The sequence below is a fragment of the Palaemon carinicauda genome, chromosome 11 (genome assembly GCF_036898095.1).
Source record: "Palaemon carinicauda isolate YSFRI2023 chromosome 11, ASM3689809v2, whole genome shotgun sequence".
In the NCBI taxonomy this organism is placed as follows: Eukaryota; Metazoa; Arthropoda; class Malacostraca; order Decapoda; family Palaemonidae; genus Palaemon; species Palaemon carinicauda.
The window spans coordinates 157819921-157837420 of NC_090735.1; the positions used below are offsets into that span (position 1 = coordinate 157819921).

A 17500-nucleotide genomic window follows, 5' to 3' on the forward strand; every position below is an offset into this window, starting at 1 on the left:
CATAAACATACAGACAGACATACAAGATGGTTAGTATTATCTATTGTTTATCTGTATTACAAGCGCCAATGGATATACTAAGGAAAATATTGTTAGTAAATACAAGCACTTGTATATATTTCTAGTCTAAAATAGTAGGAGCTATAATGTCTAATAATATGCTAACTAGTCTAACTGGGATCTAAGCATTCATATGTGAATAAGATTATATATAGTATATATATATATATATATATATATATATATATATATATATATATATATATATATATATATATATACATACATATCAAATAAGCCATATATATTAATACATTAAAGTCTGGATTCTCTTAACGACCTCGGGATCAGAGCCCCAGGCGAAATCACTCAAGGACTATAGTATCTGACTGGCTGGGTTTCGAACCCTGGTCCAGGATACTTGTATGACATTGACCATACCACTCAGCCTTCCCCAGGCGATATCACTCAAGGACTATAGTATTTGATCGGCCGGGTTTCGAACCCTGGTCTAGGATACTTGTATGACATACAGTAGACCATACCATTCAGCTTTTTTCGTGGCTGAGTGGTATGGTCAATTTCATACAAGTATCCTGGACCAGGGTTCGAAACCCTGCCGGTCAGATACTATAGTCTTTGAGTGATTTCGCCTGGAGCTCTGTTCCCGAGGTCGTTAAGAGAATCCAGACTTTAATGTATTAATACATATGGCTTATGAAGAACCCTTTGAATTGTGGAGATATATATATATATATATATATATATATATATATATATATATATATATATATATATATATATATAATAGACTCCCATGAAAATCTCAGACAATAGAATATATATATATATATATATATATATATATATATATATATATATATATATATTTATATATATATATATATATATATATATTTATATTTATATATATTAGACTCTCATGAAAATCTCAGACAATAGAAATCCTATCTTGAAGAAAAGTAGTTAATTTTCTATTCAATTCCAAATATAAAAAATTAAAGGAAATAAATCTATCTCGAAGTAGTTAATTTTCTATTTAATTGCAAAAATAAAAAATTAAAGGAAATAAATCTATCTTGAAGTAGTTCATTTTCTATTTAATTGCAAATATAAAAGATTAAAGGAAATAAATTTAATTAGGGAAAATTAATAAAATCATGCGACATATTAAAATCTTATCCTGAAGGAAAGTAATTAATTAAATAGTAAGATATTTTTATTAAATAGCAATTAAAAAAAGGTTTCATAACCGTAAAAATATTAAAATAAATAAATTTAATTAAGGGAAATCAATTAAATCATGCGACAGATTAAAATCATATCCTGAAAAATAGTAATTAATTAAATGGTAAAATTTTTTAAAAATTTAATGGCAATTAAAAAATATCTAATAACCTTAAAAAAGGATAATAAATAAATTTAATTAAACAAAATTAATTAAATCATGCGAGAGATTTAAAAAAACCATCAAGAACCAATAATGAAAACTAGGGATTTTGAGTTTTTAGAATATTATATATATTAATTTACTTTCGAGTGATAATTCAATAGTTCGATTTGGGAGTTAAAAAATTAGTAAAAAATTCTACTTATAAATCTATTGATTTTTTATTTTATTTTAAATATTATTTTTTTTTTAAATATTATAGATATTAATATTTTACTTTCGAGTGATAATTCAACAGTTCGATTTGGGAGTTAAAAAATTAGTAAAAAATTCTATTTAAAAAATCTATTGATTTTTTTTTATTTTAAATATTATAGATATTAATATTTTACTTTCGAGTGATAATTCAATAGTTCGATTTGGGAGTTAAAAAATTAGTAAAAAATTCTATTTAAAAAATCTAATAGCATCTCTAAGGTGGTGCAAAGGGAATTAGTCAACAGAGGCGTAAGCAGGATAGAAACGTTTTTGGAATGGATTTAAAAATGCTTTAAAAAAGTTTTTAAAACGTTTTTAAAAGATCTTATTAAAAGGTTTTAAAATGTTTTCAAAAAAGTTTTTAAAAGATCTAAAAATGTTTTTAAAATGTTTTCAAAACGTTTTTAAAAGATTTTATTAAAAGGTTTTAAAATGTTTTTAAAAGATCTTATTAAAAGGTTTTAAAATGTTTTCAAAAAAGTTTTTGAAAGATCTTAAAAGGTTTTGGAAAATTTTTTAAAACGTTTTTAAAAGATCTTGAAACGTTTTAAAATATCTTGAACAATTTTTAAAAATGTCTTTAAAACGTTTTTAAAATGTTTTCAAAAATTTTAAAGTCTTTAAAACGTTTTTTAAAAATGTTTTTAAAAAACTTTTTAAAATGTCTTTAGAACGTTTTTAGACATGTTTAAAAAGTTTCAAAACTTTTTAAAAAGTTTTAAAGTTTTAAATCTTTTAAAAATGTTTTTAAACTTTTTTAAAACATTTTCAGAATGTTTTTAAAATACATTAAAACATTACAAAAATTTTAGAAACGTTTTAAAACTTTTTAATAACTTTGAAAGTTTCTAAAACTTTTTAATAACTTTCAAAGTTTTTAAAACTTTTTTCAGAATTTTTTAAAAACGTTTCTAAACTTTCCTAAAACATTTTTAAAACATTCTAATATTTTTATAAAGGTTTCAATAAATCAAAAAAATCATAAAAGATTAACTTACTTGATTGGAAAATGGGATGAACTGATTTTGATTTTGGAAAAGTATCCTTTATAAAGGACTTGCATTAATGTGGAATGATAATTTGTGTAGTGGGAGATTGATGGGAAATGGAAGCAAGAGCCTGTGCTGGTATATATAAAGCTAGATTGGTCTATGGAGTAATTTTGTATTGTTTAAGTCCTCTTGGAACTTGGATGATAATCTATAATTTTGGAAAAAGTTCGATTTTTTTTTTTTGGAAAAATTAACGCTTCAAAATTGATATCAAAATGAAGAAATTTTGTGGTGTTGTTCAAGTCCTCTTGGAACTCGGATGATAATATATAATTTTGGAAAAAGTTCGATTTTTTTTTTTTTTGGAAAAATTAACGCTTCAAAAATGATATCAAAATGAAGAAATTTTGTGGTGTTGTTTAAGTCATCTTGGAACTCTGATCATAATCTATAATTTTTGAAAAAGGACGAAAAAAATAACTATTTTTTTTTTTTTTGCAAAAATTAACGCTTCAAAATTGATATCAAAATGAAGAAAAATTGAAAAAAAATGTAAAATAGGCATTTTTTTTTTTTTGCAAAAATTAGCGCTTCAAAATTGATCTCAAAATGAAGAAAAATTGAAAAAAAAAATTGCAAAATAGGCAACGAATCAGCAAGCAAAGTTATCCTATACACAAGTGCTATATAGTGACAGTCTATAGTAATTCCTTAAAAAGTACATATGTGAAGAAAGAACTGTGCCTATGTGAAGCTATTCCTTAAACAGTACATATGTGAAGAAAAATCTGTGCTTATGTGAAACCATTACATATAAATGAATTCAACTCCATCTTTCTCCAACGGTCTCCTCCAAAAACTGGAAAAAAATACCAAAAAATTGGTGAAAAAATTATTGATCGACGGATCTCTTACATCAAAAGCGAACTTCTTAATCAAAATGACTTTCTGAGAGAGGAACTGTGTGACTGGAGTCGACGCAGCCTCCAAAAACTGGAAAAAAATACCAAAAAATTGGTGAAAAAATTATTGATCGACGGATCTCTTACATCAAAAGCGAACTTCTTAATCAAAATGACTTTCTGAGAGACGAACTGTGTGACTGGAGTCGGCGCAGATCAGGCGAAGGTAAACTCAGTAATGAGAAATGACAAAATTGGCGTTGAAGTAGACCACTTCCAGTTTAAAAATGTTGTTATATGGTTGAATATGATGATGATACTCGGTGTCTTCTGGAGGTATGGGCTTATGTAGCTGAGGCATTACTCAAAAATTAATATTTTAAAACATAAATAACTCTAGAAAAACTAGCTCTACTTGGTACTGCGAACAGCTCCGTGGCTTACTCTCGTTGTCTTTGAAGACGTTCTTTCTGTTATTCTCAGAAACGTCCGTCTCAACTTCGACACCTTTTTCTTTGGGCTTTTCTATTTCCATTTCTTCTTTTTCCTTGTTATCTGATATTTTTCCTTGGTCGTTTGAGGAATCAAGCGCTTTTTGCTTCTCGTTACTCTCTTGTATCTTTCCTTTGTCTTTAGCAGGTTCAGTGACTTCCTTTCTAGTTTCTGGAACCTTTACTTGGTCTTTGGCAGGTTCATTGTCTTTCTTTTTCGTTTCTGGAACTTTTACCTGGTCTTTGGCAGGTTCACTGTCTTCCTTTTTAGTTTCTGGAACCTTTGGTTTATCTTTGGCAGGTTCACTGACTTCCTTTTTCGTTTCTGGACCCTTTACTTGGTCTTTGGCAGGTTCATTGTCTTCCTTTTTAGCTTCTGGATCCTTTACTTGGTCTTTGGCCGGTTCACTAACTTCCTTTTTAGTTTCTGGAGCCTTTACTTGGTCTTTGGAAGGTTCAGTGACTTCATTTTTAGTTTCTGGAGCCTTTACTTGGTCTTTGGAAGGTTCAGTGACTTCCTTTTTAGTTTCTGGAACCTTTTCTTTGTCTTTGGAAGGTTCACTGACTTCCTTTTTAGTTTCTGGAACATTTGTTTTGTCTTTGGAAGGTTCACTGACTTTTGTTTTAGCTTCTGGAACATTTTCTTTGTCTTTGGCAGGTTCACTGACTTCCTTTTTCGTTTCTGAAGCCTTTACTTGGTCTTTGAAAGGTTCAGTGACTTCCTTTTTAGTTTGTGGAACATTTTCTTTGTCTTTGGCAGGTTCACTTACTTCTTTTTTAGTTTCTGGAACCTTTTCTTTGTTTTTGGAAGGTTCATTGACTACCATTTTTGTCTCTGGAACCTTTTCTTTATCTTTGGCAGGTTCATTGACTTCATTTTTCGTTTTTGGAGCCTTTACTTGGTCTTTGGAAGGTTCAGTGACTTCCTTTTTAGTTTCTGGAGCCTTTTCTTGGTCTTTGGAAGGTTCAGTGACTTCCTTTTTAGTTTCTGGAACCTTTTCTTTGTCTTTGGCAGGTTCACTTACTTCCTTTTTAGTTTCTGAAGCCTTTACTTGGTCTTTGGCAGGTTCACTGACTTCCTGTTTCGTTTCTGGAGCCTTTACTTGGTCTTTGGAAGGTTCAGTGACTTCCGTTTTAGTTTCTGGAGCCTTTACTTGGTCTTTGGAAGGTTCAGTGGCTGCCTTTTTAGTTTCTGGAACCTTTTCTTTGTCTTTGGAAGGGTCACTAACTACCTTTTTTGTCTCTGGAAGCTTTTCTTTGTCTTGTACAGGCTTATCTGCATCTTTTTCTTTTTCCTTCATCTCAGGTTCCTTTTCTTTGTCTTTTACAGGCCCAGTGCCTTCCCCTTTCTTCTCTGGAACATTTTTGTCTTTGGCAGGTTCAATGACTTCTTTTTTCTTTTCTGGCGACTTTGCTTTGTCCTTTGCAGGGTTAGTAACTAGTTTTTGCTTCTCTGGTGATTTTCCTTTGTCTTTTGCAAGTTCAGTTACTTCCTTTTTCCTCTCTGGTGATTTTCCCTTGTCTTTTGGCGGTCCAGTGACATCTTTTTTCCTCTCTGGTGATTTCCCTTTGTCTTTTGCAGGCCCAGTGACTTCTTTTTTCTTTTCTGGTGATTTCCCTTTGTCTTTTGCAGGTTCAGGTACTTCCTTTTTCCTCTCTGGTGATTTTCCTTTGTCTTTTGCAGGTTCAGTTACTTCTCTTTTCCTCTCTGGTGATTTTCCTTTGTCTTTTGCAAGCCCAGTCACTACTATTTTCCTCTCTGGGGATTTTCCTTTGTCCTTTGGAGACCCAGTGACATCCTTTTTCCTCTCTGGTGATTTTCCTTTCTCTTTTACAGGTTCAGGTACTTCCTTTTTCCTCTCTGGTGATTTCCCTTTGTCTTTAGCAGGTTCAGGTACTTCCTTTTTCCTCTCTGGTGATTTCCCTTTGTCTTTTGCAGGTTCAGGTACTTCCTTTTTCCTCTCTGGTGATTTCCTTTTGTCTTTTGCAGGTTCAGGTACTTCCTTTTTCCTCTCTGGTGATTTCCCTTTGTCTTTTGCAGGTTCAGGTACTTCCTTTTTCCTCTCTGGTGATTTTCCTTTGTCTTTTGCAAGCCCAGACACTTCCATTTTCCTCTCTGGGGATTTTCCTTTGTCCTTTGCAGTCCCAGTGACATCTTTTTTCCTCTCTGGCGATTTTCCTTTGTCTTTTGCTGGTACGGTAACTTCTCTTTTCCTCTCTGGTGATTTTCCTTTGTCTTTTGTTGGTACGGTAACTTCTCTTTTCTTCTCAGGGGATTTTCCTCTGTCTTTTGCAGGTCCAGTCACTAGCGCTTTCTTCTCTGGGGATTTTTCTTTGTCTTTTGCAGGTTCAGTTACTAGTGCTTTCTTCTCTGGTGACTTTCCTTTGTCTTTTACAGGTTCAGTCACTGGTGCTTTCTTCTCTGGGGATTTTTCTTTGTCTTTTGCAGGTTCAGTTATTAATGCTTTCTTCTCTGGTGATTTTTCTTTGTCTTTTGCAGGTTCAATGACCGGTGCTTTCTTCTCTGGGGATTTTTCTTTGTCTTTTGCAGGTTCAATGACTGGTGCTTTCTTTTCTGGGGATTTTCCTTTGTCTTTTGCAGGTTCAGTCACTGGTGCTTTCTTCTCTGGGGATTTTTCCTTGTCTTTTGCAGGTTCAATGACTGGTGCTTTCTTCTCTGGGGATTTTTCTTTGTCTTTTGCAGGTTCAATGACTGGTGCTTTCTTCTCTGGGGATTTCTCTTTGTCTTTTGCAGGTTCAGTCACTGGTGCTTTCTTTTCTGGTGATTTTTCTTTGTCTTTTGCAGGTTCAATCACTGGTGTTTTCTTTTCTGGTGATTTTTCTTTGTCTTTTGTAGGTTCAATCACTGGTGCTTTTTTCTCTGGGGATTTTTCTTTGTCTTTTGCAGGTTCAATCACTGGTGCTTTTTTCTCAGGGGATTTTTCTTTGTCTTTTGCAGGTTCAATCACTGGTGCTTTCTTTTCTGGTGATTTTTCTTTGTCTTTTGCAGGTTCAATCACTGGTGCTTTCTTTTCTAGTGATTTTTCTTTGTCTTTTGCAGGTTCAATCACTGGTGCTTTCTTTTCTGGTGATTTTTCTTTGTCTTTTGCAGGTTCAATCACTGGTGCTTTCTTTTCTGGTGATTTTTCTTTGTCTTTTGCAGGTTCAATCACTGGTGCTTTCTTTTCTGGTGATTTTTGTTTGTCTTTTGCAGGTTCAATCACTGGTGCTTGCTTCTCTAGGGATTTTTCTTTGTCTTTTGCAGGTTCAATCACTGGTGCTTTCTTTTCTGGTGATTTTTCTTTGTCTTTTGCAGGTTCAGGAACTGGTGCTTTCTTCTCTACGGATTTTTCTTTGTCTTTTGCAGGTTCAGCCACTGGTGCTTTCTTTTCTGGTGATTTTTGTTTGTCTGTTGTAGGTTCAATCACTGGTGCTTTCTTTTCTGGCGATTTTTGTTTGTCCTTTGCAGGTTCAATCACTGGTGCTTTCTTCTCTGGGGATTTTTCTTTGTCTTTTGCAGGTTCAATCACTGGTGCTTTCTTTTCTGGTGATTTTTGTTTGTCTTTTGCAGGTTCAATCACTGGTGCTTTCTTTTCTGGTGATTTTCCTTTGTCTGTTGCAGGTTCAGTCACTGGTGCTTTCTTTTCTGAGGAGTTTTCTTTGTCTTTTGAAGGTTCAGTCAATGGAGCTTTCTTTTCTGGTGATTTTTCCTTGTCTTTTGCAGGTTCAATCACAGGTGCTTTCTTTTCTGGTGAATTTCCTTTGTCTTTTTCAGTTTCAGGAACTGGTGCTTTCTTTTCTGGGGAGTTTTCTTTGTCTTTTGCAGGTTCAATGACCTCTTTCTTTATATCCTTCTTCTCTGGCACATTTTCTTTGTCTTTTGTTGGTTCTTTGACTTCTTTTTCCTTTTCATTCTTTTCTGGTACCTTCTCAGCATTCTCTTTAGGAGGCCCCTTAGTTTCTTCGGAAGGTTCCTCGTTTTCTTTACCTTTCGGAGCCTCGCTAGATCCCCTTTGCTCCGCATCCTTCCCTGCCTTGTCTTTCTCCATCGCTTCTATCGATGACTTTTCGGGCAATTCTTTCTTCTTTCCCACCTCCTCCACTTCCTCTGGCTTTATGGAAGCAGCGTTGTTATTCACACTGTCTTTTTCATTTACTTTCACATCCTTCTTTACCTCTTCGATGCTTTCATTTACTTTCGCATCCTTCTTTGCATCTTCGATGCTTTCTTTCGCTTCTTCCTCCTTCTTCGCCTCTTCAATGCTTTCCTTTCCGATGCTTTTATCAACAGCTTTTTCCACCGCTGGACTAACACTTACAGGCTGTGCAGATTTACCCTTTTCCCCTGCAATCAGCTCCTTTTCTTTGTCATCTATCTTTTCTATAGATCCGAGTCCTGTCTCCTCTGGTAGCATGTAAGAGACAAGAAGCAACACACATGGAGGTTAGTCAGAATGGCAAGGCATGCAGCTATACCCCTATATATATTAGTATAAATGCAATCAGAGAAAACAGAAGAACGTGCAGGCTTCTGATAGGTGCCTCATTAGCATGTGCTAAAGTGCTCAGTGAATGCACAGTGAGACCTACTAGACATACCATGTAATGCTAAAACTTACTTACCGAGGGAGATATTATGGTCTCCAGGATTACGCAACCAAGGTACTCATTATTGTTAATATTTTCCTAAATTCCTAAGAGATGGTTTCATGCAATGGGGGCTATTGAGATTGTAATAGTATTAGCGTAATGATAATCTTTATCATACTTATACTAAAAATTATACCTTGTCATAAGATTGTAGATATATATAAGTAATATGATTAAATGCTGTAATCAAAATAATCAATATATACATGGTGTCACAGACTACACGCACATCTATACATATATATATATATATATATATATTTATATATGCATAAAAATTACAGAAACATGTGATGCTCACATGCACAAAAAAGATACTATATATATATATATATATATATAAATACATACATACATACATACATATATATATATATATATATGTAAAAATCAACCACAATGGCATTTAATACCGAATTATATCTTGGGAATATATATCAACTGAAATTCATTTATGGTAATAGCTTCTGGCCGGGCAGAGATTCGAACCCCTTCCTATTCAGCCGAACCCATGCCTGCGAGGACTCTACCAACTGAGCCCAGATTTAAATTCCATACATAATTTTTTGTTGTTAATTAGTAACATTGAGAAAACCTTGATTAGTTCCCACAATAATAAATAGTTATGTTTTTATATTTCAAAAAGCGTTTTTCTCTCCATGACTAGAAATAAGTACTTATCTACATCAGTGATTTTACCGCCAATTCTAGGCTATTCCAACACGTGGAGATGCTAAAATGACTCCTATTCACGAACTCGAGGTGAAAACGAACAGTTAATGGTATTATCTAGTTCAGTACATTGAAAGGAATCACAAATTGTGGTCAGTTACATGATCTGGTTGATACGAGGGTAGCTTATCAAGTAGAAGGATCGATTGATCCTTGCTTTAAAGAGCGTGGGTTGAACGTTACATCACAATATATATATATATATACATACACGTATATAATATATATATATATATATATATATATTAATTCCTAGGCTACTACCCCTAGTTGGGATAGCAGGATGCTATAAACCCAGGGGCTCCAATAGGGGAAAATAGCCCAGCGAGGAAAGGACAAAAAAGAAAAGGAAAATATTTTAAGAACAGTAACAGCATTAAAATAAATATTTCCTGTATAAACTATAAAAACTTTAACAAAACAAGAGGAAGATATATAAGATAGAATAATGTGCCCGAGTGTACCCTCAAGCAAGAGAACTCTAATCCAAGACAGTGGAAGACCATAGTACAGAGGCTATGGCACTACCCAGGACTAGAAAACAATGGTTTGATTATGAAAAATCTAATACGTAATGCACAAACGGTTAATTGAACGGAGTTGCAAGTTTATATATATATATATATATATATATATATTCATATATATATACATATATAAGGGCTCTTTCGTAATATACATAAACCCTTTTTCTCCCAGATTCAAATATTTCCTTATGCAACTTGGCGTAGGGCCAAAGGCCTCTTTTATTTTAACCGAACTAAAAAAGGCCTATATTTCTTCGATTTTATTTCTCTATCTTTTGTTGCATTGCCTAAATATTGCAAGAGTCAATGAGCGTCTGCAATGATCGTTAAATGCAATAGAAATGAACGAAAGTATATGAAGTCTCTCTTGTGATGTGCTTTCGAAGAAAAGCGCCTCAATGTCGGATGAAGGGGGAGAGAGAGAGAGAGAGAGAGAGAGAGAGAGGACCAATAGCTCTAGATTTTCGTTGCATAAGTGTGAGCGCCTATGTGAGAGAGAGAGAGAGAGAGAGAGAGAGAGAGGACCATTAGCTCTAGATTTTCGTTGCATAAGAGTGAGCGCCTGTGCCGAGAGAGAGAGAGAGAGAGAGAGAGAGAGGAGTTACTCTAGATTTTCGTTGAGAGAGAGAGAGAGAGAGAGAGAGAGAGAGGACCATTAGCTATAGATTTTCGTTGCATAAGTGTGAGCGCTTCTAAGAGAGAGAGAGAGAGAGAGAGAGAGAGAGAAGTTACTCTAGATTTTCGCTGAGAGAGAGAGAGAAAGAGAGAGAGAGAGAGAGAGAGAGAGGAAGGACAGTTACTCTAGATTTTCGTTGCATAAGTGAGAGAGAGAGAGAGAGAGAGAGAGAGAGAGAGGACACTTGTCTTCTCTCTCTCTCTCTAGGTTCTCGTTGCATAAGTTTGAGCGCCTGTGTGTGTGTGTGTGTGTGTGTGTGTGTGAGAGAGAGAGAGAGAGAGAGAGAGAGAGAGAAATAAGAATTCTACCTCTAATATAATCACCACACCTCACCACACACAGCAATATCTCTCATCCAGAACCTCCACAACTGAGACACCAAAAAGAAAAAAAAGAAAACACGAATTATTAAGGAAAGGTTGAAAATCTTGGCTCCGGCGCCAATATGCCGGCACCAGGGGCTGGCTGACTCCCCCCCCCCCCGCCCCAGGGGCTGGCTGACTCCCCCCCCCCCCGCCTCAGGGGGCTGGCTGACTCCCCACCCGGAAAGCCCTTCTCGCCCGCAGGTCACAGAGGTTAAGACGCAGGCAAGGCAGAGAATTGGCCTAATGGAACCAGACACTTGTGGGATCAAATTGGACACATTTTCTATTTATTTTTTTATTTTTAAGTTTTCCTTTTCGAGATATTTTCCTTTTTTGGGGTTGAAATGATATTTCATTTTCGGCTTTGTAATCTGTTAAGTGGATGTGGTTGTTTGAAAGCTGGAAATTCGGTACCGTTTGAGAACCCGGATATTTAGGTACCGTTTGGGAACCTGGATATTTGGGTAGAGTTTGAGAACCCGGATATTTAGGTACCGTTTGTGAACCTAGATATTCAGGTACCGTTTGGGAACCTGGATATTCGGGTACCGCTTGAGAACCCGGATATTCGGATACCGCTAGAGAACCCAGATGTTCGGTACCGCTCCAGAACTCGGATGTTCAGGTACTGCTAGAAAACCTAGACGTTCGGGTACGCTAGAGAGCCCAAATGTTCGGGGAACCTTTGAGAACCCAAATGTTCGGGAACCTTTGAGAACCCAAATGCTCGGGTAATGCTTGAGAACCCAAATGGCTGGGAAACTTTGAGAACTCAAATGCTCGGGAACTTTTGAGAACCCAAATGTTCGGGTATCCTTGAGAACCCAAATGTTCGGGAACCTTTGAGAACCCCAAATGTTCGAGAACCCTTGAGAACCCAAATGCTCGGATAATGCTTGAGAACCCAAATGTTCGAGAACCCTTGAGAACCCAAATATTCGGGAACCTTTGAGAACCCGAATATTCGTGAGCCTTTGAGAACCCAAATGCTCGGGTAATGCTTGAGAACCCAAATCTTCTGGTACCCTTGAGAACCCAAATGTTAGGGTTTTGCTTGAGAATAATATATAAGGAAACTAGAGGGGGCACTCAGTAGAGAGCATACCCTCGCCACACCAAGCAATCCTGCTTTGCTCTTAACTCCACTGTGTACTTATACTTCAATGTATTTTCTTCTAAATCTAATGGATTTGTCCTTGGCTCATATCCCATATGTCCACCAAATTTGGTTGAAATTGGTTCGGTAGTTTTTGAGTAATATTATTCACGAAGAAAATATAAACTAACAAAATATTTATCATTTACTTAACATTGCCATTATGTTCAATGTACTACTACGTACTTGTACTTAGATGTACATTACCCAAAATGTTACAGATTCATACTTGGGTCATACCTAACAAGAGTACCAAATTTGGTCGAAATCGATACAGTAGTTTTTGTGTTAGGTTAGTCAGAAAGAAACAAATAAACGACAGGAGTGAATCTATCCCCCTCGCAAAATCTCCCAATTTGGCAAAGGCGAAAAATGGAACAATTTACCCAAATTTGCCAGCAAATGACACTTGCCAACACAGCTTTTTTAGCGAGGTGATCATATCCCGTTCACGAAGGCAACAGGTGATCATGAGGTAGTGGAAATACACTTTATGGGATGTGTTTTTCTTGAAGCTTTGGCTGTTGCACCTTACGGTTAGGGATAAAAGATAAATAGAATAGTTTGTCCTAAAAAAAAGGGGTTTTTCTCCAAAGTGTAGAAAACGGGACTTTTTAAATGGAGCGTGTAATTAGCGATCGATTTTCGTCTTAAGTGGTGGTGACAATATTTCTTTTCTGAGAGAGAGAGAGAGAGAGAGAGAGAGAGAACTTTAGTGATAAGGCAAATTACATTGTATGAGAGATAATAGTGATTATGAGAGAGAGAGAGAGAGAGAGAGAGAGAGAGAGAGAGAGATATTACTGTGTATGTCACACGTAAACAAAGTACACGTGTATCCCCATACTAGTTTATACATGTTACTGATAAATGTGCCCATCAGTCTTAAGAAAAGATTTATTATATATATATATATATATATATATACATATATGTATAACTCTGCCACACACACCCCAAACACACATGCATATATATATATATATATATACATATATGCAAAAAGCTGTCAAAATTATTATTGATCAACTGATTTTGAGAAAAACACATATGAAAATAAACAACTAAACAAATAAATATTATGAAAAATTAAAAAAAAAATAGTATAAATGGAAAGTTTAACAAACCAATAAAATAAAGACAAAAACAAATGAAAAACAAAAGTTTAGAAAAAAATCTCATGAACAAAAGCAACAAACAAACAATAGACCAGTGAATTTGTTTGAGTATCGAAAATAACTAGAACCTTAACAAAAAAAAAAAAAAATAAAATAAAATAAAAATGAGAAAGTTGAGATGATTGAACGAGTTTAATGGTAATTTTTTGCCACTCGAAGAGACTGGTTCCTCAAGCAGTTCTAAACAATAAAAAGGAGAGAGAGAGAGAGAGAGAGAGAGAGAGAGAGAGAGAGAGAGAGAGATTGTATATAAGCAGGAATGAGCCACAAATTCAAGATCAAAATTCACTGAATTTAACCGATAAGGAAATAAAAATGAGAGAGAGAGAGAGAGAGAGAGAGAGAGAGAGAGAGAGAGTGAGAGACAGAGAGAGAGAGTAGTAACCTTCTCCATAATTGGAAATTTTGCTTTATAGCCAATTAACCCCTTTTGCATAATTTAATCAAATCTTAATTCATTCAACATCAACATTAATAACAAGTTTTTTAGTTTCTTGCTTTAATTAAAACTTTCTATCAATCTAATACAAAAACAACAATAAAATATTAACAACAACAACAACTAGAGGGGCACTCAGTAGAGCGCAGACCTCCGCCAGGGTAGATTATTTCTCAACCTTTTGAACTGATTATGGACGTTTTGCTCACTAGGGACCTTGACCTTTGACCTTCCAAAATTTAATAATTTACAGCTCTTTACATAACAGTTTAAAATTCCTGCAAGTTTCATTACTTTACGGTTAAAATTGTGGATGTATGGTTGATGACCAGAATATGACCTTTTGCTTGACCTTGACCTCAGACTCGACCTTGATCTTCGACCTTAATATGTATCAAATGGCGTGGATTTTCATACACTCAAATATGAACTAAGTTTGAAGTCTCTGTGACAACGATGTCCAAACTTATGGCTAATTACGTGAATTGAACATTTTGCTTAACCATGACCTTGACCTTTGACCTTGACCTTCCAGAATTTAATAATTTCAAGCTTTTTATATATCAGTTAATCCCTGCAAGTTTCATTAATCTACGATTAAAATTGTGGTCATGAAGCCGTTCACAAACAAACACAAGCAGCGGGTAAAACATAACCTTCCAACTTCGTTGGCGGAGGTAATAATGATAATAATAAAAATTCAATTAAATAATTCTTCACAATTCCAGCGAATGGAAAAGTAACTTGACTTAAATATCCAACTTTTATACAAAATAAATAATTACATATTCCTAACACCTTTCTTTCACTTCCAACTGGAAGGTTTCCTATTTGACAATCTGTTAGAATGGAGTTCGAGACCTGCTTAAGGTCAATAGACTCTAGTCTTATCTGCAACCTCACCATCCTTGTGAGCTAAGGATGTGGGTAGAGTGGGGTTTGGGGGAGACTATATGTCTAACTGTTGAGTCATAAGCTGCCATTTGCCTGATTCTCCCTGGTTCTAGCTTGGGTGGAGAGGGGGCTTGGGTGCTGATGTATATATAGTCAAGTCTGTAGGGTATTGCCCTATCTCTAGGGAATTGTCCTATCTCTAGGACATTGTCCTGTATCTGGGGAATTATCCTATACTTAGGGAATTGCCCTATGTCTGGGGCATTTTCCTGTCTCTAGGGCATTGTCCTGTATCTAAAGCACTGTTCTGTCTCTAGGGCATTGTCCTATATCTAGGGCATTGTCCTGTCTCTAAGATACTGCTCTGTCTCTAGCACATTTTTATCTCTAGGATATTGGCCTGTCTCTGGGGCATTGTCCTGGCTCTAGGGCATTGTCCTGTCCTTAGGGCATTGTCCTGTATCTAGGACATTGTTATATCTTTAGGGCACTGCCCTGTATCTAGGGCATTGTATTGTCTCTAGGGCTTTGTCCTGTACCTAGGGCATTGTCCTGTCACTAGGGGATTTTCCTGTCTCTAGGGCATAGTCCTCTTTCTAGGACATTGCCATATCTCTAGGGCATTACCATATCTCTAGGGCATTGTCCTTTCTCTAGGGCATTGCACTGTCTCTCGGGCAATGTCCTATCTCTAGGGCATTGCCCTGTATCTAGGACATTGTCCTATCTCTAAGGCATTGCCCTGTCTCTAGGGCATTGCCCTGTATCTAGGACACTGTTATATATTCAGGGCATTGTCCTACCTCTAGGGCATAGTCCTCTCTTTAGGGTAATACCCTATCTCTAGGGCATTGCCCTGTATCTAGGACACTGTTATATCTTTATGGCATTGTCCTATCTCTAGGGCATTGCACTGTCTTTTGTCCTATCTCTAGGGCAATACCCTCTCTCTAAAGCAATACCCTATCTCTAGGGCAGTGTTTCTCAACCTTTTTTTACCAATGGCACACTTAGGATCTTATAATAATATCACGGCACACTTGGAAAATTTAAGAGAAAAAATTAAGAGAATATATACTTGTAAATATGAGATGGAACTACAGACTTAAGAAATAAAACACTTTTGAATATGAACTTACTTTATTTCAGTGTTTTTCTTAGAGTAAATTGTGAAGATGATTAGTGTGAAACTTGTGCCTGGTGTTTTTTGGCGACTTCCTCAATATTTGGTCGAATGTGTGATAAGCAGACCCTCATTTCTTCTTCAGTTGAGCGTAGTCTCTCTCGCTTCTTAGTTTTGATGTTATTTAGGGTTGAGAAGCCAAGTTCACATAAATAAGATGTAGAAAATTGCAACAAAAGTGATAAAGCTTTTTTAGATAATGTGGGATATTCCTCTTGAACAGATATCCAAAATGAGTCAATAGGTACAGTAGAATGTTTTATTTTTAGATCTCTGTCACTAGAAATGGTGGCCAGTTCTTCTTCTTCACACAACTGTAATCCAATATTAGAGGGAATATTCATGAAAGGATTTCGAATCCAATCATACTTCTCTGTGCTCAGTGATGGAAAATAGTGGTCGATGTTTTCATCAAGCACTGTCAGATGAGAAACAACAATAGGGATCATTTCTTTAATGCAAGTGGTACGCATTGAAGGAAACATATCAAAATTACCTGAGCTTGCTCTATTTTTCCAAATAATAATTTTCTTTTTTAGAGCAACTAACTTATCTGTTGAGGTCAGAATATTTTCATTTCTCCCTTGCATGCTACTGTTTGTGTTGTTTAATTGACTGAATATTTCTGTTAGGTATTCCAGTTTAGACATCCACAGTTCACAACGAAGATGCTCACAGAATTTTCCCTGCTTTTCTTGGTCGAAAAATACGATTAATTCCTTGTGTAATTCATGAACACGAGTTAATACTTTACCTTTCGATAGCCATCGAACTTCGGTATGCATTAGTAATCTAACATGCTGGGAGTCCATTCCTTTGCATAGTTGTTCAAATAATCTTGACTTCAAAGGCCTACTTTTAATATAATTTACTATTTCAACTAGCTGGTGTAACACCAGTTTTTTAAATCTTCTTGTGATATTTTTGAAATAAGAACTTCTCTGTGTAAAAAGCAATGATTACGAATAAGATCTGGGTTTTCTTTTTCTGCAAGAGATACAAATCCTTTAATACAGCCTGTCATACATGGGGCTCCATCAGTGCAAATGCCTAAGCAAGATTTCCATGTTAAATTCATTTCTCTATGGTAGTCAGTTATCACATCAAAAATATCTTGACCTCTAGTATTAGTTGATGTCCTTTGCAACACAAAAACTGATTGATTATTTTACTGCCATCAATAAAACGTACAAATGCAAGCAAGTGACTAGTGTTGCTTATATCCGTGGACTCATCAACAGTTGATGCAAAAGTAGAATCCTGAAGTTTTTTCTGAACCTTTTTTTCAATATTTTCAGATAAATCTTAAATTCTTCTGTGTATTGTATCATTTGATAAGGGGATTTTGCTAATTTCTTTTTCAGCTTTCTCACCAAACATGGATTTAACAATCTTTTTGCAAGCGGGCAGTATAACTGACTCAGCAAGTGTGTGAGATTTAGATTTTAATGCTATTATTTCTGCGACTTCAATTGAAGCAAGCTGAGCCCTTTCTGATGCGGTCATTGTTTTCTCAAATACATTGCGCTGCTTCGATTGCTGATCTAAAAGCCTTTGAAAATATACAAGATCTTTATCCTGCAGAGATGAATGTTTAGAAGTGAGATGTCTCTTTAACTTACTTGGTACCATGGATTCATTTGACA

The 17500-nt window shown here is 35.4% G+C and overlaps 1 protein-coding gene across 1 annotated transcript in view; it reads right to left on the bottom strand.

Moving 5' to 3' along the window:
• LOC137649542 (microtubule-associated protein futsch-like) overlaps window positions 1–17500 on the bottom strand; it is a 133376-nt gene that overhangs the window by 110951 nt on the left and 4925 nt on the right. Inside the window, exon 2 of the mRNA XM_068382529.1 lies at window positions 4008–8459. Within this exon, the coding sequence (XP_068238630.1) occupies window positions 4008–8103 (4096 nt within the window). The 5' untranslated portion in view covers window positions 8104–8459. The remainder of the gene's footprint in view (window positions 1–4007; window positions 8460–17500) is intronic.